Source organism: Haliotis asinina, chromosome 8, assembly GCF_037392515.1.
Source record: "Haliotis asinina isolate JCU_RB_2024 chromosome 8, JCU_Hal_asi_v2, whole genome shotgun sequence".
Classification (NCBI taxonomy): domain Eukaryota; kingdom Metazoa; phylum Mollusca; class Gastropoda; order Lepetellida; family Haliotidae; genus Haliotis; species Haliotis asinina.
This window is the reverse complement of record NC_090287.1, coordinates 6,452,937-6,475,574: the sequence shown is the minus strand read 5'-3', so window position 1 is coordinate 6,475,574 and position 22,638 is coordinate 6,452,937. Positions and strand designations below refer to the sequence as shown.

The following is a 22,638-nucleotide window of genomic DNA, read 5'->3' as shown; positions in this document are numbered from 1 at the left end:
CAAAAAATAAAAAAATCTTATGGTTAGGTCAAATTTTGGTTATTCCTGTCCTTGTTACTGACTGTATATGTCAGTTGATATGCTTATAATGAACTAACGATACTAACACTACAATCAGATGTGACTTCTGACATTCATTGCAGCTGTACATGTCATAAAAAATAAAGATTACACAGAAATGGGTGGTCGTGGAAAATAAATTGATTTTCCCAATATTGCATTCAATCATGATTCAGTGACATGATGAGCACTGACTGGCTTACAAGCAAATAAGATGCTGAAACTCAACTCTGAATTACACTTTTGAAGACAAAAAACACTTGTGAAGAATGATTATCAGCTTGGGTGTACATAACATTACATACGTGACACAGGTACTGATAAATTCCTTATAGTTTCAGACATATGTTACTGTGCATTGTGCTACGGACCTTAAGAGCCAGATGAAAACGTTAATATCTTAAATGCTTTTGTGTGTTTTCTTAAAAAACAAAAAGCATTAAAACTTCATGTTTCCCTCAAATGTCAGTCTGCAGCTATTCCTGTTCACAGCAGTCATATGGTGGCACATATCTCCAAGAACGTGTGAATTTCCACACAGCTAAAGATAATGGTGGCAACATTAATTTACAAAAGCTTAGAAAAAGTGCATGCTGACCTGCCATGACATGACAGCGACTTTTGTCATATTTGCCACAACCTCTATAATTCTCAGCAGCATCACTTAAAATTATTACTAGGATAACTGAAAATATGCTGTGACAGCATTGCGATACATAACATGTTGAGTGTTTCACAATCACAAAAACATCCTTGTGGTCTCAAGAAACCAAAGCTTCATGTCTCAGGCAAGTCAGCGGTACATATGGACAGATCACTGTCAAGATGTACAGGTCGACATCTTCCTCAAGGTGATATTGAAGTCAGCCAATGATGTAACGCATGCAATATGTGAACCAAGGGTTGCTCAAGCCATCTAGGCTAAATCATCTAAGCTTGCACATGAACCTGTAGTTATAAGAGTAAGGTTCACTGAGACTATGTACTGAAAAGACATGAATTATGTGACCCACATTCACCCTTCATTTTTCCATGTGATCAATACCGACACTACAATCTTCAGACAGAAGGTACAGATCCTAAGGAAAAATCTATGTTACTCAATAGCATTTGTGGATGTCACATCTGAACATACACCACCAGCTATTCTACAGGCTTCAGAGCAATCTGCAGGATAAGATGATCGTCAACAAGCAGTGGCGAGTCAGGTTGACATAGGTCAGCAACTGTCACCTTTTTGTCCATCTCGGTGTCTGTGGTGTAGCGAGCCTTGGAGAAGTTCTTCTTCCCTGACACAGTGTGGAGGATCTGATCCCGGTCCACTATGGACAAGTAGTACTCGATCGGACGGGGCTGGTCCAGAATCAGATTGGAGTATAGTACAACTCGGAAGTCATCACACTGGGCTGAGTAACCTTTAGGGTGAACCTTTAGCTCCCATTCCCATGTCTGAGCTGGGAAGGAAGAAGCACGGGTTGAGAATCGGAAACCCACTTCTGCACCTTTGGGACAGGCAGAGTAATGGGAGACCTGAAGACGTTTGTCCCATCGGAGATCTGTGTAGTTTCGTAGAAGGAAGCTGGAAGTCATAAATTCTTTGACATTGGCTCGCTTTGTGAGTGGCAGGGCATGGAACTTGTAAGCCAGCATGAAAGCTTTCTGGAACAGCTCAGGATGCTGCTGGTACAGACTACTAGACTCTACTTCACATAGCTGTTCCGAAGTCATCATTGGGAAACGGATGTACTCCATCACTTTGGCCAGATTGCTCATCTCGGCCATGCGTTGAGGGTGAGCTTGGGACTGTATCCACTTTACTGTTGCCTCCCACAGCTCAAACTCATCCTTGACACTGAGGTCAGAACTTCGGAGAAACTCAATGAGCTGGTCCTTCTCAAGGTTGAGCCACTCTGCTTCCCATTCCTCTGAACCAATTATCTCATCCATTTTCTCAGCCAATGCCCCCACACAAGCAGTAACAAGACGCTGGTGATAGCACTTGGTGGAGTACTGGAACCATACATGGAATACATCCTTTAGCTGGAGCTTGGGGATGATGTAGGACACTGCGAATGTGATGCAAACATTTCTAAGATCTTCCACATTGTACTTGTCAGCAAGAATAAGCACTGGGAGAGTGTTGTCGATGTTGAGCTTGATATGGCAACCATACAGAAACTTCAGAAACCTAGGGAACACAGTGTTACATATACTGTCCTCAACCAACTCCACTTCCTGAAACATTATTGAGAGAACAGTTTAATAAAGAAGTCAGGCATATAGCATTTAGCTCAAGTAATTATTGCTGATATATATTGTCAAAATTTGGTGCTTAGCAATGCAAGCCTACCAATGCATGGAGTCTTTAGTTATGTTCCAGCTATACCTACCTCACATGAGGGACCACTAGATATGTGTTCCACAAAAAATCCAGGCTTTGACCTAGACAAGCATATGCTTCAAACCCTTGCCCACCAAACTGTACTAATGCTGCTTTCAAGAGTATTCCAGTTAAAGTAGAAAGCATGTCAGCTTACAGTCTGTTTGCAGTGGAAATACACCATTGAATTTCACTTTAAACAAAAAAGTACATCGATGAAAGCGAGATTAAGATTATTATTGGTTTGCATTACAAGGAGGTAAGCGTAGTTGTTGGAACAGTGAAACATGAATGGTACATGATGAGTCATAACTTAGACCAGCTCTACTTGTTTTCGGAATTTTCATTTAATGTCCATGCCCCCACCCTTGTGGAACAAACAAATATAACAATTTGAAATTATGATTGTTTGTTCAACAACTTTTATCCTAAGTTGAATAAAATTGTGAGATTTAAATCATCATTTGGGACGGAAAAATTATGAGGATTCGGAATCTTAATTTCAGTTAATTTAGTTTACTTTTTGGTTTAATGTGATAAAAGTCATGCTATGTAGGTCTTACATATTTACCACTTTGATCAATCCTTCAAGTACAAGTAAAGAACAGAAAGTATCATTATCATAGGGAACCAAGGTTTCAGACATTACCATTATACCAACAGGTACGACCATAAAATATGATGGGCAACCTATGGTTTTTACATGGACATGCTTACTGTCTGAGAGATCAGGGGCTGTGCCACAAAGCATTAACCCAAACTGATTCAGGTGAGCTAAACATCTAAATGTCAACATTAGGAATAACGGTACCAACCTTTTTTCCAGAATTTGACCATTCAGAGCTGAACATCCTCTCGAAGACATCACTGGCTCTGACTAGAACTATCTTGTGAGCATAATATCTCTGTCCCGCAACAACCAAATTCACATCACTTAACAAGGAGTTATTGAAAAATTTGCTCTGTTCTGCTAGAGCCTGCCTCTCATTGCCATAACAGTCAATGCCTTCTGGACTTTTCAGCGCCAGAGAAATGGAGGTAGGTGACAGCGCCATGGATTGTGTGTTTGGGGTGAAGGTCACCCGGGCGGAAGATGAGTGTGTGTTGTCTGTGGCAGCATCTGCTGGGGAATCGATGTGAAGATTCTGTAGGTTTGGGGGAGAAGCCATGGATCTTCTCCTGCTGAATAAAAGAAGGAGATCTTTAGTCATCCTACCAGCAAGAAATCACATACTGGACATGCTAATAATATGGGAGCACTTCTCACACTTTAAATGAGTCTGATGTCTAGTCAGACCATCCTGATTATCTCTAGGGTATTCGTTCCAGTAAATCTCCACAATACCCTGGATGCATCTACGGCTCATCTAATCATTTTATTACCTCACTTTGCTAGCTCCACATTCTCACAGTAGCCAATCAGCTAAGCCGCCATTATGACTGCTTGTCAGTGTCAACAAAGATAGTGGTCGCAGCTACTAAAGTTTGCTCGCAATTCGACTCAGATTTTGTGGATATCACACAGATAAATTGCATGTGAAGGAAAACCAAGTTCTATGGGTAGTCAACTTCCTTATTGCATTGGGTGCGACATTTTGGTTCAGGACACCTGACTGAATAAAAAGCCAGCCTAGGGAGGTAAGGACTTCACGGGCCAAGCCGTAGTTGCATCCAGGGTATTGTGGAGATTTATCGTAACATTCATGAAGTGTTCGTGACAGACTGAAACAGGATGCAACTCACAGTAACTTGCTGATAATTCAATAACAACAGATCTGTAGACAACCGGCAATCACTAACACCAGAAATGACAGATTTTGTGAGTTAAACATACATTCGAGAAGAAATGACATAATGGTTGTTATTACACCAAATTTTCAAAGTGGTTGGTTGGTTTGTTGTTTAATTCACGCTCAACAATATTCAAGCTATATGGTGGCAGTCTGTAAATCAAGTCTGCTCCAGACAATCAAGTGATCAACAGCATGAGCATCGATCTATGCAATTCGGATATGATGATGTGTGTCCACCAAGTAAGCAAGTCTGACCACCTGATCCTGTTAGCTGCCTCTAACAACAAGCATGGCTTGCTGACAATCAATTCTAACCCTAATTTTAACAGGGTTTTCAAACTTCCAAAAATGATGTGGAACTCAACCATTACATGCTTAAAGAAGTCTGTTATACTGAAAAACACTGTAACCTTTACAAAGAGACACTTTTCAAAATTCAAAATTAATTATTTGGTTAGCTAGAATTATTTATTGCACACATTGATATGAATCCACTCAGGTGGAATACAAAAAGAATCCTCCCAAAAAAGAGAAATAAGTTCCTCATGCAAAATTTGGTTTATCTTGAACAGTGTGCTCAGCCTCACATCATTCTTCAACTCCAGAAGCAAAATATGTATACCTCAAGTATCGAATTCACCACAGAGAATATACTACTATTCCCTTGGCTGACATGAATAAACCTTCATAGAATCAAGGCCACACAGTATGAAAGCCACAGTGTTCATGCAGCGTTTGCCCCTTACACTACAATGATTCATACTTCAATAGAAGTCAAAGAAAATATTAATAATTTTGCACAGCCTTAATTCATACCCTGAAGGATCTACAAAAAGATTCATATCCAGTACATGTGACTTCATTTTCACAACAACCAACTGTTTCACTACATACAACAGTTGCCAAAAGAGACAAGTGCACACACGTATGCATAGACTGTTCTTTAGTATCAATGTCAAGATTGGTTTGAACTTAGAACAAATAACAAAGACTTCTTGGTCAGAATGAAGTGCATGACACTGAAGTTTCAAACCAATTCCTCAGGAAAGATGAAGTAATCTGTCAGTGGTTATGTCATTGTAAGTCCCCTGAAAAACGTAGGAAGCACATAATGCCTTATTATCAAACTTTTGCAGTCATTAGTATGAGCCAGGATAATTTGTAAACTTCACACTGTAGTGAGTGTGGTTTCACGCCACTTATAGTAATATTCAAGCAGTATCACCGCAAGAGACACTACAAACAGGCTTCACACATTGTACCAGCGTGGGGAATAGAACACAAGTCTTCAACATGATGAGTGAACACTTTAACCATTTGGCTACCCCACTGCCCCCTTCATACCGTAATAATTACACCGTATATCCTGATGAAGCATCATGTATCCTGGAGATGATCATCTGCATTGCTAGTGTCATTATAAAGTGCTTAAATGCAATAATTGAATTACTTGTAGCGCTAAAAAACACACTGGAACATTCAATGCATGATAGAATTCATTCAGTGATACAGATTATATCCTACACAGTGTGCCATCTTTTCTTCAAAATGCTATTCCTTCAAACATTAATAATGCCTGTATTTCAAACATGAACACAGTCAATACAAAACATCAACTTGCAAAAACAGGAAACTATCCAATACAAAATTATTCATGCCTTGCATTACACAGTAACAAATCTCACCCACATCCAGCTGAACAGGAATGAGCTGCTAGCCCATGTCCGTGACCATTGTAACATTCGGCAGAGAATATCTGTCGTGTTTGTTAGGCCCAGGACCACTGATGCACAGGTGGAAACCTCGTCGATTTGATTACATCAACACAGTAGAGACCCCACCTGAAGCGAGGTATGGGCTGAATGTCAGGTAAATAGACACTGAATGGGAAGTGACATTACAGACAGGGTCAGCCAGGAGGGAGTACAATGCCAGGCTTGACACACCCTCCCAGAAGCGACTTTGTCAACAAGGAGCAAACACTGTCTGTCTGTCAAGGGGCCACGCCATGGTGATAGGCAAACAGGTTCTGTTTCTTCATATCACACACACATAAAAATGTCGATAAAATAATCAAGTCACTGTCATTGTTCTTTGTTGATAGCTGTTTAAAATCTATCACTGTTAAAAGCAAGTAAAATATCAACTGGATATGTCTTGTCTGTTTTATAAATAGAAAAGACACAGTGCAACAAATCTGTCACCACGGAAATTACTTCACTGACAGCACAGTCTAGGCAATTCAATATTTCCCTAAAATCTAAATTGAAGTCTATGCACTTGAGAGTACGTTTAAATCTCGTTAACCCATGTAAAAGAATGAAGTGAATGTTTATCTATTTGTAGACAGACATTAGTCGAGGCTTACATATTGATCTTTCTGTTCTTATGGCTAATGTCATTACAGTTGCGGCAGGCCTAAACCACACTGTCACTATTTAGATTAAATCTAAAATTAGATTCCCAAACATCCGAATCACAATAATCATTTCTAGATGCTTGAACGCATCGTCCATTCAAATATTGGAACAGCTTTACTGAAAAACGTTTGCTGTGGTTGTTATACGTACCAGTGTAAGTGCTGTTAGTCGGCAGAATGCTTCTTGTGACAATATATCAGAAGCATTTTCGTCCACAAAACGAGCCTCAATCTTTGTTTACATCGCTTCCGGATATATAGACTACGCATGCGCAAATATCAGCTGGTTCTGACGTCAAGGCATTCATTGATAAAATTGTCACGCACGTGGAATGTGTTGGATACTCTTTCTGGCACTTGAATTTTCGTCAGTCTGACCAGGGGATAATATACAACATCTGTATATAGTCCCCCTGATCTGACGAAGTTTAGAGAATGCAGAAACGGTTCAGACACATTCAGGTTGACTCAGACTATTCAGATATATAATTGTATCCGACAGTAAATCGTATCTAAGTAAGGTATATAATAAATCCCCCGAAATGTCATGTTGTTGATCTGAGAATGCTCACTATCATTATCACTTCATCACTATCGAAACGTGGCGATGGGGGTAGCCTAGTGGTTAAGCGTCCACTCGTCACGCCGAAGACCTAGGTTCGATATTGCAATGTTCCTCCATCCGTGACAATGATGGAATATTGCTATTATCGACGCCTCCGACAGAGAAACACGTGTGCGCTTAAACTGTTCTGCAAAGTAGTTGCAGTAACCTGGCATATAATATGAGTTTTCTCCCTTGAACGACACCGGTGTAGACTTTCCCTGATCCATATTATTTATCTTTCCGCCCATGCCTTAAAGTAAAGTTTTGTTTGTCTGTTGTATTGCAATATACTGAGACGGTCTGTAATTAACTGAGGGTAGGCCAGACGATGGTCTACAGCATAAGCATCGATCTAAGTTGACACGTGTCAACCAAGTCTGTGAGCCTATAACGACCCCTACAGCGTTAGTCGCCTCTTATGTGAGTGAGTTTAGTTTTACGCCACACGCACCACTATTCCAGCTATATGTAAACAATCGAGTCTAGACCAGACAATCCACTGATCAACGGCATGAGCATCGATTTGCGCAGTTGATAACCGATATGTGTCATCCAATTAAGTCAGCAAGCCTGACCACCCAATCCCGTTAGTCGCCTTTTGTGGCAAGCATGGGTTGCTGAAGGCCTTTTCTACCCCGGTCCTTCACGGGTCGCCTCTTACGACAAGCATAAAGGTGTCTGAAGACCAATTCTCACTCGGATCTTCTTATAGTTTTCAATATTTAATGCACTTAGCGTATTCCAGCTATATGGCAGCGGTCTATCTTTCTAAATAAAGCAATTCTAAACATTTTACAGTTTCTGTCTCTGCCATCTCAGATAATAAAAGCTGTGTCATCGTAGGACTGCAAATGACCAAAAAGTCTTGGCGGTCTACTGACAAACATCTGATGTAGCCTACATCACGAGACGTCAAGGAAACGATACCTGTATATCATTGTGATGTCGAAAGACTGACGGATGTCCCTACTCATATATGTTACCTGCTGTTTTCTCTTTTGAATACACAAGCATGCATGGAAACATCAATGTTTGAGGAATGAGGACTGTACGGTAGAAGACAACTTACACCAAGGTAAGTTCAGAATCCACTAAATACTCGTACCGAAGCAGTCGCCAGGGCGTATTTTTTATCGATATACAACTTCTTCAGTCTGTATTGGCGACCTTTCGACATGTCAAGCAAGCGATGGCATTAAACTCTATGTCCAACGTCGCCTTTACGAAGTTGTATATCCATAAAAATAGTACTCATTCCTCATCTACCCAACTTGCAAGGGATGCCAGTCAAAGAAATCAATGTATGAAGTAATGTTAGTAAACCTACCATCCTCGAAATCTCCATGGCGTTTCCATGATGGCCTACGGTATTCTGTACTATACCACTGAAGGACGTCTCGCTCACAACAATGTGCTCACGTTCATTTCACAGAACAAACTGATGACTTTGGTTTTATCTGATCCCAATCCACACCCCCAGCCCTGAAACACACGTGCTAATTACTAGTTATTCTACCACATGTTTCTCAGCCTCAACACCTCATCCTCCCCCAATCCCTCTTCCCCCAGCTCGATATATCGGATGTCGGCCGCCGACAGTCCTTCAAACACTCACATCACTGTTATTTATCAGTTACAGTCTGGGATGCTAATTGTCAACACCTACATCTTTGTTTTATGACCAACTTCCCTTCACAGTTATGCAATATTAAGAATAATCCTCAATGAACACGTGTGGAGAGGTTTGTGTGTAGTTCAGAGTGCTGTGAAGGTACGTGGGTGGCGACACGCGCGGGAGGGGGTGGGGCACATCGAACATGTGTCCTTACATCTGGTAGAGTTGACCCTTTGTGGAGGCAAGGTGTATTACTCTAGTATATTAGCAGTATATAGCACCAGAGGGGTAGTATTATGTAGGATTTTCTACGCGTGAGCGTGTTTGCTTGAGTGCATGCGTGTGTGTGTGTGTGTGTGTGTCTGTCTGTCTGTCTGTCTGTCTGTCTGTTTTAAAGGTAGCAACCGGGGACATTGATATCTATACACACCCTTCAACCAGGGACACACACGGAACCGGGGACATCCCCGGTTAAGATATTAAGCAAAAATGGTGTTTCTGACCCTTGCAAGGCTAGAAAATGTATTTTTAGTTGAAACTGTATTTTGTCCCGGTTGCATGTAAAATTCCACAAACGCCGATACACACACTTCGTGAATAGCATTGGTCGAACTTTCGCGCCTACACACACGTGCGCACACATGTAGAGCCTGTCCCCGCTTACACGGGACGGCATGGACCAGCGCAATGGATCTCTCGACATGAAGGAAGATCAGTTCCTGCTCCGTCAAGGTAAATTATGTGTAGATGTGGTTTTCATAGTGTAGGTGTGTCGGTAATTCATTAAAGAAATCGAGTATAATGTTTTTCGACTGTATTAATGACACTATTAAACATATACATCTTGACTTAAGCTATTACATCGCATTATCACATTGTATTTACATCTTCTTGATAATGAACAATACACTATCAAAACTGATTGCAGGCTACAGCATGAAGCGATACATCCAAGCTCAGTTAATCCCTGTTTTTTAGTGCACTAAGGAAGACCCTTGAGGGCAGCGTTGTAATTTGGTACGCTACGACGTGCCCACTTTGATAACTCGCTAACGGAAAATTACTCGCATTGAAAGTATTGTGTCACGTAGTTCACAGAAGATTTACCATTACAACTGAATATGTTCAGTAATTTCGAATGTTATATGCAGTAATTATATATGTAATAACTAAATGATTACAAGAAAGTTTAACAACAAGAGAAGATACATACAGTTGCTTGATAATCTCAGCACACAATATGCTTGTGTTGCTTATTTTGGAAGGTACTGTACAATATATGTATTCATGGTTATATCCCAAATGTCTAAATATCTACATATTTACCTTCGACGTGACATAAATGACATTGTATCTCCATACGTTTACATTGCTCAATGAAAGCTTGGATCTACGCACAGTGTCTATATACAGACATATTTGTGACAAACAATCTCAGAACTTCAACTAACGCACTTTTTTGTAATGATGGTTCATCATTTATTTCAGTCCAACGAACTGTTATCAAGCTAAGCTGCATTGACAAAGAAATTAGGAATTCTCTTCAACTGGGAAAACAGGTTTGATTGACATAGTTTTTTCAGCAACACCGTGATGAGAATGATCTAATAACTAAATGATATTAACTAAACTCAGTTCAGAAAATGACCTTACTAGTGGCGTCATTGTTCTTTTATTCAAGACGCACTGGCCTAAAGCATCATATTATTATGTTTTGCACTAAAATATAGTTTTGCCTTGAGTTATCATTATTCAGCATTAAAGTGTCTTGTCATTCACGCAAGGTTATATTTCACCTATTATTCTAAACCTTGTTTTAAAAAGGCTATTGATCTACTTTAAAAATGCGCCTTTCATTGCCGAACTTACCACAGTGTTCGAAAGCTCTGTCAAAGTTGGGAATCCTGACTAAGAAAGTACCCTGAAAGTATCTCAACTGTTAAGAAGGTACTTATAATTATTAGTGGAAACCTAGGTGTTTTAGATTGTTAATTGTGTCTCACTGTTATGTATCTATCAATAGTATAATTGTTCACTAAATATTACTTGTTTGAGTAACAAACTGCTCAATATTTGATGTTCACTTTCAAATGTTTTCGCACTAATTAAAAGTTTTCTTCACGCGACTATGATAAAGTAAAAAGAAAATGTCATATTGACTTGCAGTGTCGGCAAATTGCCTACTGTGGGCGCATCAGACAGAAGGCAGAACGTATATTGAGTACATTCAGAAAGACATTAGAAAGTGGGGAGATGAAGGCTTTTCAGGTAAGTGTGAGTTTTCTGAAATTCAAAATTTCAAAAAATCATTATTTGATATTGTTGGTGATAAACTGCTCAGTACCACGCTGAAACGAGCATGTTAAATCTTAAACCATATCTATATCACTTTTAAAAGACATGTATGTTTCATGAAATAGTGATTTTCAAGGTGTGATAATTGGCTCATGTCAACAAAAATATATGTCTTCAGAAACAATTAACAAACCAAAGTGCTAGAAGGTATGATGAAAGTGCATATGTGAATGATGATAATATTATTTTGAAACTAATGGAAGCAAGCCTGAATACATGTATATGCATGAAATCTAGTAAACGTATTTCCTCAGTGTTTCTTCTATGCGTAGACAAAAAGACGAGATGCAGCTCTTTCAGGATGGCGTTTTTGATATATAATTGTGGATATTTATACCTTTTTAGGAAAATTTATTTGATGCATTAGGTTTTTTGTTCAATTTCTATATGTGAAGGGGGTACATAGAATAAGTTTTTGAAAATGGGTTCTTTGAATAGAGACATCGGCTCCTTCAAAATAACACCCAGACGATTCAAAATTTCATTGGACTCTATTTATACATAGAGACTAGACGGTGCTTCCGCTCCGCTCTTGAAGTTCAACTCAAACCCCAAGCTAAAGTTCAAGTCCTCGACTGGTCACCCGCCCTCTACTTTCAAATCTGTCTCATCTTTCCCACCTAAAGACTTATTTAATTTGAAACATATCCATTGTTGGCATTCTGTAACCATTTATCGTCAAAATTACGTCAGTCCTAGAACTGCAACTGTACACAAGTTGATTCTTTGTGTTTCCAGTAACTTCTGATATGTGTTCAAATGTTAACCTTAAGGAAACATAAGTGAGTTACAAGTGACTACTTTATCCGTATCTTGAATACCCAGTTCCACCTACATGGGACATGTCCACTCCATGGAAGTACAGTCATATTACAAGTGACCAGTCGGTGGACTATTTCTTTATTCCCATTTACAATGATTCCTATTGACACAATCATAATTTCATGCATAATATTATAAAATACTATACATTTTGCATATTTTGCCAGTAACTCATATTCTGGCATTAACCCGATGACGGGTCAAGAATTTGCCCAGAAACGTCGTCTCGTAAATACTACGTTGTTCTGATCCATTTCAATGATTATAAAGATATTTTTATTGCATTAAGAAAATTATATTTTACTCTATCATCATATCATGTAGATAATGCATGTACTTATTGATGCTACATCTGTGCATCGAAACCTCAAAAGGGATTCAGTCAGGCACATGCCTCATTACAGGCACAGTGTAATGAGAAATAATCCACTTGGAATGCTGGCATGGCAGTCGTGTGTTTCATGTTTTGTTTGAGTTCCTGTTTTATTCATTAAATGGTCACAAGTAAAGGTTTCATGTTACACGTTTCTGTTTAAACTGGATTGCTATGTTCATTATATTTATCATAAGTTCTTCAAATCTTGATATGTCCAAGTATGGTGATCTACCTTCAGTTCTTGGTGATCTAAAGCCCGTGTTTTATATGGTATTGTCCTCTTAATTACACTATTTTAGTTTCACATGCTAGTTTTATGTTCGTATCTGTGATAATCTAGTATTTTTACTGTCCTTCGATGGCAGGCTTGTATGTTCTAAATTTATTCATTTTAATATTGAAATAAATTATGTTATATATTGCTAAATGTGACGCTAAATATTAACTCACTCACTCACTCACTCAAATCCTGATATCAATTTGCAACATAGTTTTGTACCAGAATCTTTCGAATTTGGAGGTAAATTTTGCATGGCGAGGAAGTTTTGATAAATATAATACCCATTATGTTATTTGTTGCACGGTTTGTCAAATAAATACTGCCCGCATTTTATGCACTGAAATGCTTTTATGCACCAGATAGTGCATGGTATATGCAACTAATACTATAGCAAGATAGCAAGCTGTATTAGCTACGGTGTACTAATGACAGCATCCAAAGTGTTTGTAATGTATTTTATATTTAATTTACCAGCATTTACTTAATTAGTTATTATGGCACTTCACAGGGACAAGGCGATCCGAAAGAAATAAGCAAAAGGGTCAAGTTCAGCTGTATGCTTGGAATAAGATGGATTTTCGAGTACAGATCAATACAGATGGTTCAGGTATGTAAAATGTAATGGTTTTACATATATACAAGGAACATTTACCCAAGGAAAAAAGTAAAAAGAATCCTCTCTTATGAAAATATTTTTTTTTTAAATCTTGGTAGTTCCTATGATGTAGCTTTGGAAATCCACTCATTACAGGAAGAGGTGTTTACAGCGGAAGAGATTTTGAAACTGGACTGCTTAAATATGAAGGTATCGTCACTACAAAAAGTCCCGAAGGCAGTGACACATATGTTTTTGAGGTACAACATAAAGGGTCTACATTTTGGTGAGTTGGGATCATCTGATTCATTAGAAATATGCATTTATTTTATGAAAAGTGCGTTAACTGGTTTCTCGGTATGTTAGAGATGGTATGGCGTCAACAAATATGGAGTTAAACATATATAGTATCTAACTGATACAATATCAATATATTGTTCATAATAACGGATAGACATTGAAAAACGAGCTGAAAGTTATAGCGTCACTTGACAGATATATTCTGCACTCCCAGGATTGATGCCACAAAAGAAGATGGAACCTTAGGAAGGCTGATTAATGATGAACCTAAAAGGCCAAACTGCATGCCAAAGGTTATAGAAGAGGACGGAAGACTTGGCATTGTTTTTTTGTTTTTTTGCTCTTAGACCAATCACAAAAGGAGAGGAGCTGCGGTATTGTCATGGCAAAGATTCCAAACAATACCCTTGGCGTAAGGTATCTATCATTATCACACCCGTTTCGTTCAATAAATGTAAATGAGATAACTCTAACAAAGCGCTCAGACAGCAAAGGTAAAAATAAGACTCCATTAGTGTTGGCTCTCAGTCGTTCATTATGTGTATCATTTTCAATCTTTTATAGAAGAATGCCACTGAAAGGACTAATACCACCACTTTACCTGGGAATAGTGGAGTCCAACGTTCCACAAATTCCAAGGAAAGATCAACAAATGCACGTGGTAAGAAAATATCTCCAAATCCAGAGGAGTCAAGAAAACAGTCAGTGGCACATTTGACTACAGCTGCAGTTGATGATACATCTCTTGGGGAAGCCGAAGGCACTTTGGAGCGTGCTATGGAAATATCTCCAAATGCAAAGGAGTCAAGAAAACAGTCAGTAGCACATTTGACTACAGCTGCAGTTGATGATACATCTTGTGGGAAGGCAGAAGACAGGTGAAAGTTCAACAATTTCGGAACAAAGTGATTCGGAGAGCAGTTACAAGATAGAGGATTCTAAAAGCGATTCGGGGGATTCGTACATCTACCCTGTGAGTGAAAAAAGCCAAGGCCTTGGTGGGTGATATTGCGGCAATTCAGCCACGTATAGTGGTAGCAACTACAAATAATGCAGATGGCCGGTCATACGACAAAGCATTTCACTGTCCGTACTGCCTTTCAAAACAATCCAAGTTGCCAAGACACCTGGAAGGCAAGCACAAAGAGGAAATCGAGGTAGCAAAGTATCTTGCTACTAATAACAAAATCGAAAGAAGCAGAATCATGACCAAGCTGAGAAATCTAGGAAACCACCTTCATAACACAGATGTGGTTACAAGAGGGTCAGGGGAAATAGTAGTAGCCTACAGACCAAGTGAAAATACACCCTGGAGTGAGTGTGTTCCCTGTGAACACTGCCTTGGCTATTATGTAAAGAAAGAGCTTTGGCAACACGTTCAACGGTGTGCCCTTGCCCCATCACAAACAAAACATAAACGGGTACTCCAAAGAGCGCATTTATTGTTACCATCCCCAGAGAGCTCATCAACAGGATTCAACGCAGGATTCAATATGAGGACTGACAGCATTGGTCTCTGTTGTAAAGGGGACCTTTTAATTCGAAAATTTGGAGAAAGACTTTTTCTGAAACATGGACACGACAATGACCAGTTTGACTTTATCTGAAATACACTGAGGGAACTAGGGAGAGTTCTGGTGAATCTAAGAGCAACTGCTGGGCCATCAGGTGCAGACTTGCAAAGCTTCATCAATCCAGGCTCATTCCAACAGGTTGTCACTTCGGCAAGACAAATATCTGGTTTCAATGACAGAACTCATACTTATGACACTCCGTCATTAGCCAAAAAGCTAGGAGGGTCACTGAAGACTTGCGCGGGCATAGTAAGAAGAGACGCTATGGTTTCACAAAATGAATACTTAAAGCAGCAAGCCCATGATTTCCTGGATCTAGTTGAAATGGAATGGCCCTATGAAGTCAGCGCCCATGCCAACAGGACACTGAATGAAAGAATCAGAAACAAGGTGAAGTTTGTACCTTTAGTCAAAGATACGATGTTGTTGTCGGCATACTTCAGGTCCGTTGGCAACAAGGCGTCAGCTACCTTACACCAATCTGATGATGTCAGTGCATGGCAGGTCCTCAACGAAGCTTCATTAGCACGAGTTATTCTGTTTAATGGGAGAAGACAGGGTGAGGCATCAAAGTTTCAAACTGGGGATTTTAAGAAGTTAAGTCTTACCCGTCAAGGAGATGCAACGGAAGGTCTGTCCCCATTTGAGAAAGATCTTTGTCATAAACTACAGAGGGTGGAGATCATCGGTAAGCGAGGAAGGACCGTTCCAATGATCTTTACATCAGAGAGGGTCATTGCTGTCGTTGACCATGAAAACACATACGTGTTTGCAAGAAACCACTATGGTTCCCTAGGCCATATTCGAAGGTCGGACGTACTGAGAGAAGTCAGCCAGCAATGTGGCGCAGAGGAACCAGAACTTCCTCAACAAAGCTAAGGAAACAAATAGGAACTTTATCACAAATTCTAAATCTCAGAGACCATGAACTGAATATCCTGGCTGACTTCATGGGACATGACATCCGGGTTCATCGCGAGTATTACCGCCTCCCAGATGAGACGTTACAGGTGGCCAAAGTGTCAAAACTGCTTCTGACTCTTGAACGAGGCAAATACACTCAACAGAAAGGGAGAAACTTGGATGAAATTGAAGTGGATTTACAAGAAGGTTAGATGTTATTACCATGATGTGTAGACAATTATTTGTAGATAGTTCATTGTAACAAATGTCTGATCTAAATATATATTCACCAATATTATTGTTAAAATTATCACAGAGCAGGTGCTTTGTGACTGAGTACCCAATGTTTCCTAGAGAAAGTGATGTAATCTAAGCAAATTCTTGGGAATAATAACATTCACAATTTAAAAGTTTATCTTCTACAGATGTTGACCTGGAAGATGTGTAGAGCGACGATGAATCCAGTGGAGATGAGTGTGGCCCTGGTACGTACTCACAGAAATGTTGTCTCTGAACGTACCTATTCACAATGTCATCATATTGTATAATTATTAAACAGCGATTGAAACGGAGTGTTCCTGTATTGCAGATAACAAGGCGATAGAGATGCGGAAAAGAGGCTGCAGGTCGCCACCTGACTACTTTGGTATGTAGATATGCAAAATGTATAAGTGTCTATCAGTTTGACTGTATAAATTACTGTTGAAATGATAACTAATAGTGAACTAAGATGAGTTTGTATAAACTATGCATTATTTATTGCCTCGCCAGTACTATCCTACTTTCTATCATTCAAGATGGAAATGAATCCAGTGACGAGGATTGCCCTGGCGTCGAAGCGGCACCAAGAAAAAAACGTAGGACGAAAGGTGAATGAGATAAACATTTATTACAAAACAAAATATCTCATGTGTTTGTTAGTGATAAGTGTACAATAATTGATGATTACACACAATTTCACTCACTATCGTTCACAATGCAGCTCATTTATTTATAAACCAAATGGATGTTTCTGCATTTATTTTTTACTTCGGGTATGCTCCGAGTTGGTTTTACACGGCACGTGTCATTGGCACGGATATGTCCGTAAGTTTGTCTGTAATGCATATTTTTTATACTTTTCTATATAACAGGTTCTTCGAAACTGGTCAAACGGCCCTGTTCAGAGAGTGAGAAAGCTGCCGTCCTGAAACATTTCGAGAGAAATATTATACTGAAGAAACTTCCCGGAAAACGGGATATTGACCGGTGCCTATCACAGGAACCGTGTCTGAGAGGGCGTACGTGGCGAAACATCAAAGACTTTGTTAGGAACCGTACTTTGGCAAAGAAAGTTCACGAGCAAAGAAATATACTCTGAACAATTGTTCTATAGCTTCTCAAATCGGGGAATGTTTGTTATATAAACTATGAAAAGAGCTCCCGAATGCAAATATTTACTAATAGACAGTTAGATAGATAATGATTTTCTGTCACCGTTTTTTTTCATACAGTTGTCTGTGTCTTCTTGTCATGAAATCAAATGTCTCTGCATGTTGGTTTGGTGGCAGCTGTCCGAGGTGACAATTGTCTAGGTAGCGCTTGATCGGGTGGGACATGTCTGTGTTACAACTGTCCTGCTGTCTTTTTATATATGCCTCTTTTGCTATGAGTTGTTTAAATATCATTGTGAAATGGATAATAGGTATCTAAAATATTATGTACAGTGATGCACAACTTGAAGTGGTGCATGTAAGTCGACGGTCTGCTGTCGCCACACCAAAAGCTGAAAATGCAGGCTGAGACCTTTTGATAGTTATTTAGTTAGAATGAACTTAGAAATAGGACCTTGGAACTTCTTGGGGTTTCTGAATTTGAAAACGTGATGTCTACAATACACTGTTAAACTTGACTCTGCCTTCGAGTTGTCATTTTATACTGTCTGTCTAAAGTGAGCAGAGATCCTTGGCGAGATTATTAGATAAAGGCCCGTCGGAAGAAAGTAATAAAACACATTAAAAACTATTTTAGTTTGAAAAGAGTGACTTAAGATTCTGATAAAAACATGAAGAACTCTCAAACAGCGCTGCACTGATCAAGTTATGTCATCAATCTTCAGGTTTGGCATGATTTACATCATAGATCGTTTGTATGTATATGTCAATAGAAAACAATAACTAAAACCTGAAAAGAGGACTTATTACCGGGATTATCTTGACTAGGAACATTTAGGACCTTTTTACCGGTACTTTTCTTAACGAGGGCTGCTTTTACCGAACACTCAACAATAACAAACATCAAGTAACAACATATGTTTCTGTCACTACGGTCGCCTTGGACACTCACACCTAATAGCCATTATAATTGTGATTAATCACTTTAAGTCATTTTTAAGTGATTTTTTAGGCTGTGATCCATTTATCTGTTTATGATATGAGAGAGAGAGAAAATCAGGTGCAGATTAGTTACAGAACGCCTGAAAGCTCAGTTCCTAAAGATTAAAATGTAAATGCCTAAACTTAAACTTGCATTATAATGTCAAAATATTTCAGGGTCTAGATGACTGACGATAATGTTTGTATAGTTTCAGTTATATATATTGTGTCATGCATTAGGCCAATCAGATTTGAAAATTTCATCTTGAAATTAGGCCCCACCTACTATTTACTGAAACTTCCTCACGCTTTCTTCCTGGGGGTGTATCCTCTCATAATGAGAGATGTTATGTCAGACATTGGCCTGAAATGGGTGGTTCACAAATCAACTCGTATTTTCACGCACTGTCTCCGATTGCTCAGAGCACATTTCTATACACACTCCCTGGTTATGTTGTTAAAATCAAATACGCACTGTCCCCGTTTGCTATGTATGTACTTCTCTACAATGTTCCCGTGTCTTAATGTCCCCGCTCGCTCATCAAATTCTTGTACACAATATCCCAGTTTCTTATACACACAGTCCCCGTTTGCTTAGTGAAGACATTTATACACACTGTCCCCGTTTGCTTAGCGAAGACATTTATACACAATGTCCCCGTTTGCTTAGTGAAGACATTTATACACAATGTCCCCGTTTGCTTAGTGATTAGTGAAGACATTTATACACACTGCTCCCGTTTTCTCAGTGAAGACATTTATACACTGTCCTGTTTGCTTAGTGAAGGCATTTATACACACTGTCCCCAGTTAAATGGTGAAAATTGTACACACTGTCCCCGGGTGCATGGTGAAAATTACACACACACACTCTTCGTGTGTGACTCCGGTTCCAATATAAAAAAATATACTTGTTTTAAAATATCCTAGAGTTTCAGTCAACGTCCAGAATTACTTTTACACAGCAGGATGGGCGGCTCTTGTAACTCCTAAAGCACTAGACTGACAAGGGGAAAAAGTCCCCGTTTGCATGTGTCTTTTAGTGTCCCCGGTTACTACCTTTAACATCTATGTGTGTGTGTGTGTGTGTGTGTGTGTGTGTGTGTGTGTGTGTGTGTGTGTGTGTGTGTGTGTGTGTGTGTGTGTGTGTGTGTGTGTGTGTGTGTGTGTGTGTGTGTGTGTGTGTGTGTGTGTAACTACACTATTCATGGAAACTGGTATTGACGATGGTGCACATATCCATAAAAGCGAGAGTCAAGCAAGGTCTAATACTATTGTCACAGAGGTATTAGCATTGTGATGTCATAACTCTAAAAAAAACTTTGACGTCATACATACGGCATCGTGCGATGTTATTACACAATGTGTAATAACTTTGTAAAATTATTAAACAGTGATATCTTCAACATGTGAGTAATATTGCTTGTTATTACTAGCCCGTTGAAGATACTGCAGTGTAATATTTTTACGGCAATATTACACTAGTGTAATACCGGTTGACGTATGACGTCAAAATGGTTCAAAGTTGTGACGTCACAAAAATAATGCCGATGGTATTGCACGGAAGGTCGTTTAGTATCCGCTATATCTCAAACAACCAATATCCCCAGTGGAACGCATATGACTTACATTATAATTAAAATGGATAGAATTATCATTAAAACGACCGCACGTTATCAGAAATGAGCGGGCGACTGTAACTTGATAATGCCCGCAAAATGATTGACGACGGCCCATTATCAAGCCTGTTGTTAGGTGACGTCGTAAATAAATACAGTTTGCACATTGGTTTTTAGTTTCATACCTCAAACACACAGTCAATCCTTAATTGATTAAAAATTCTTTTCATGTTAGCTATAATAACGGTAACTCTATTTTTCTGGGCATTATCATTTGCAGGAGACCTCGGTCTTTGCAACTGCGCACCTTCGTCGGGCAGTTAACGAAGGACCTCAGGCTTCTGCAAATGATAATGCCCTGAAAAATAGCGTTACCCTTATATCACTATGACCAGTCATTACAGACAACTGAAAGTTAAACTGTGAATATATACCTGTTAAACATTTTGCGATAGTCACAACACAGCAACATTGCCAGTGCATCATAGTATATATAGAATAATGTTGTATACTATCTTACCAATGTACTAGGGACACATGTCGCTAGACGTCACATGACTGGTGACGTGATTAGTTTTAGAAGACGAGTAAGATAATGTACATACATGAACGACTGACACCATGTAAACATGTTGAAGCTTGTCTCTCTGCTCATTTCACTCCTCTCTCTCCCGAATTTAAACCAAGTATATATATATATATATGTTTTTAACATATCCTATTCCGTCAAATCCCGGACGTTATGGCTATGCCAAAGTACGAGACTGCTGATGTATGAAGTGTGTCCACAACCCAGTGAAGTGCTTGCCCACTGACGCAAGAAGTGCGTGTCCACTTCTGTGTGATGTGCTTTTCAGGTGACGTATGAAGTACGTGTCAGTTCATGCATGAAGTGCATGTCCACTGCTGTGTGATATACTTTTCAGGTGACGTATGACGTGCATGTCGGTTGATGCATGGCGTGCGTGTCATTTGGTGCGTGAAGTGCATGTCCACTGCTGTTTGATGTGCTTTTCATGTGAGTCGATGTATAACGGATGTGCGTGCTCACTAACGTATGAAGTGCGTTTTCACTGAGGTATAAAAGTGCACGTGCGCTGCTGTATTATGTATCAGTTGATGTATGAAGTGTGTGTCAACTGATGCATGAAATGCGTGTCCACTGACGTATGAAGTGGGCGTCCACTGATGTATGAAATGTGTTCCAGTTGATGTATATGAAGCAAAGCGATAATAACAAGTTCATAAAGTGTTATTTACCAGTTTAGAAAGTAGCATTTACCATAAAAAGTGATTATTACCAATGTCAATTTGATAATTAACAAAGAAAAAAAACCCGAAGTAAATACCAACTTTAAAACCAACATTCAAAAAACCCCTATTTTTCATCGCTGGGCTCTTGTGGGAAATTTCGTAAAGGAGAATGTTCTTGAATCATCAGCGTTAGAGGGGCAATAGAAGGAAAGTTATCTTTCCATCAATCTCTCATGACAAGCAAATGTACCACAACTCAGCGTCTTAGAAAAATAACCTCATCCCTAAGGAAACATGCATGGAAACACAACTTTGCATATTCTGATACTATTTGAAATTAACACCTATCGGCGTGTCGGCAAATGAACCAGTAGCCAATGACAAGGCGTCGTTACACATGAGTGCACATCCACCGGCCGTGACTGGGTTCGGTATCACGGGTGCTTCGTTTCGAGGGAGGTAAACCCAAGTACAAAATATTGCACTTCTGATTTGCGATTATACGCTTATAATTTTGTTTATTTGATTTTTCAGAACTACCAATGCATTTTTTATATCATGAGCAAGTGATAACTGTGTTTTATGTATGTTTATTAACAATCTATCGTCCAGAAAATAGCCACATGCTTTATGGCAACGCTTTCAAAGATTTTTTCTGATCAGAGAAATGGGTCGGTGATTATTACAACTAGATTTATCTCCTTTTTTATAAAGCGGCATCACATGAACTTCTTCCATCTATTGGGATAGATACCTGTAGATAATGATTTATTGAATAAAATACACAATGGTTTACTATCAAATTCTGCAATATATTTCAATACTTAATGACAGTCACTTAAACGATCTGGTCCACCTGCTTCGTCTACATGCAAACATTTAATAATAGCAGATATTTCACGTTCATTTGTGATTGAGTCTACTGGATGTACGCATCTTAAATAAGGGTAGTGATTGTCTTTTTTATCTAACTTACGAACAGAAACTATTGTTTAATGTATGTTCCAGTTATATGATGGTTTGTCAACTTGTGAGGGGAAAGCCTCAAGTGATTTCTCTCTACCTTCAACTTTGGCGAAAGCCACAAGCACGATTGTATGACTAACACCAAGAAACGTGATCACTACGAATACACTACGGGATCATACACCTTGGAAGGACTCAGAGGCGCAGCTAATTGTTACGCCCCCAACACCCCAATGTCAACGCAATAGTAATAACAGTACACCCTCAACCAAACAGAAAACAACATAAGGGTTGTGGACATCCATAGAGTAAATAACTGTTTGGACTGTTTCCATCTTGAAATGCATTAAAGGTAGTCAACGAGCG

General features: G+C 39.2%; 1 protein-coding gene across 2 annotated transcripts; it reads right to left on the bottom strand.

The window, feature by feature from the left end:
* Positions 1-523: 523 nt before the first annotated feature.
* On the bottom strand, positions 524-6,889 carry LOC137294535 (BTB/POZ domain-containing protein 17-like). 2 transcript variants are annotated; one of them, XM_067825569.1, is made up of 3 exons: positions 6,804-6,889; positions 3,256-3,622; positions 524-2,295 (listed from the first exon to the last, which is right to left on the bottom strand). In XM_067825569.1, exons 2-3 carry the CDS (start codon positions 3,607-3,609, stop codon positions 1,204-1,206), a joined length of 1,446 nt encoding a protein of 481 aa, XP_067681670.1. In that variant the 5' UTR covers positions 3,610-3,622; positions 6,804-6,889; the 3' UTR covers positions 524-1,203. The 2 variants fall into 2 exon arrangements, with proteins under 2 accessions (XP_067681670.1, XP_067681671.1); XM_067825570.1 differs by lacking the exon at positions 6,804-6,889 and having other exon boundaries at positions 3,256-3,624.
* Between the last annotated feature and the right edge of the window lie 15,749 nt (positions 6,890-22,638).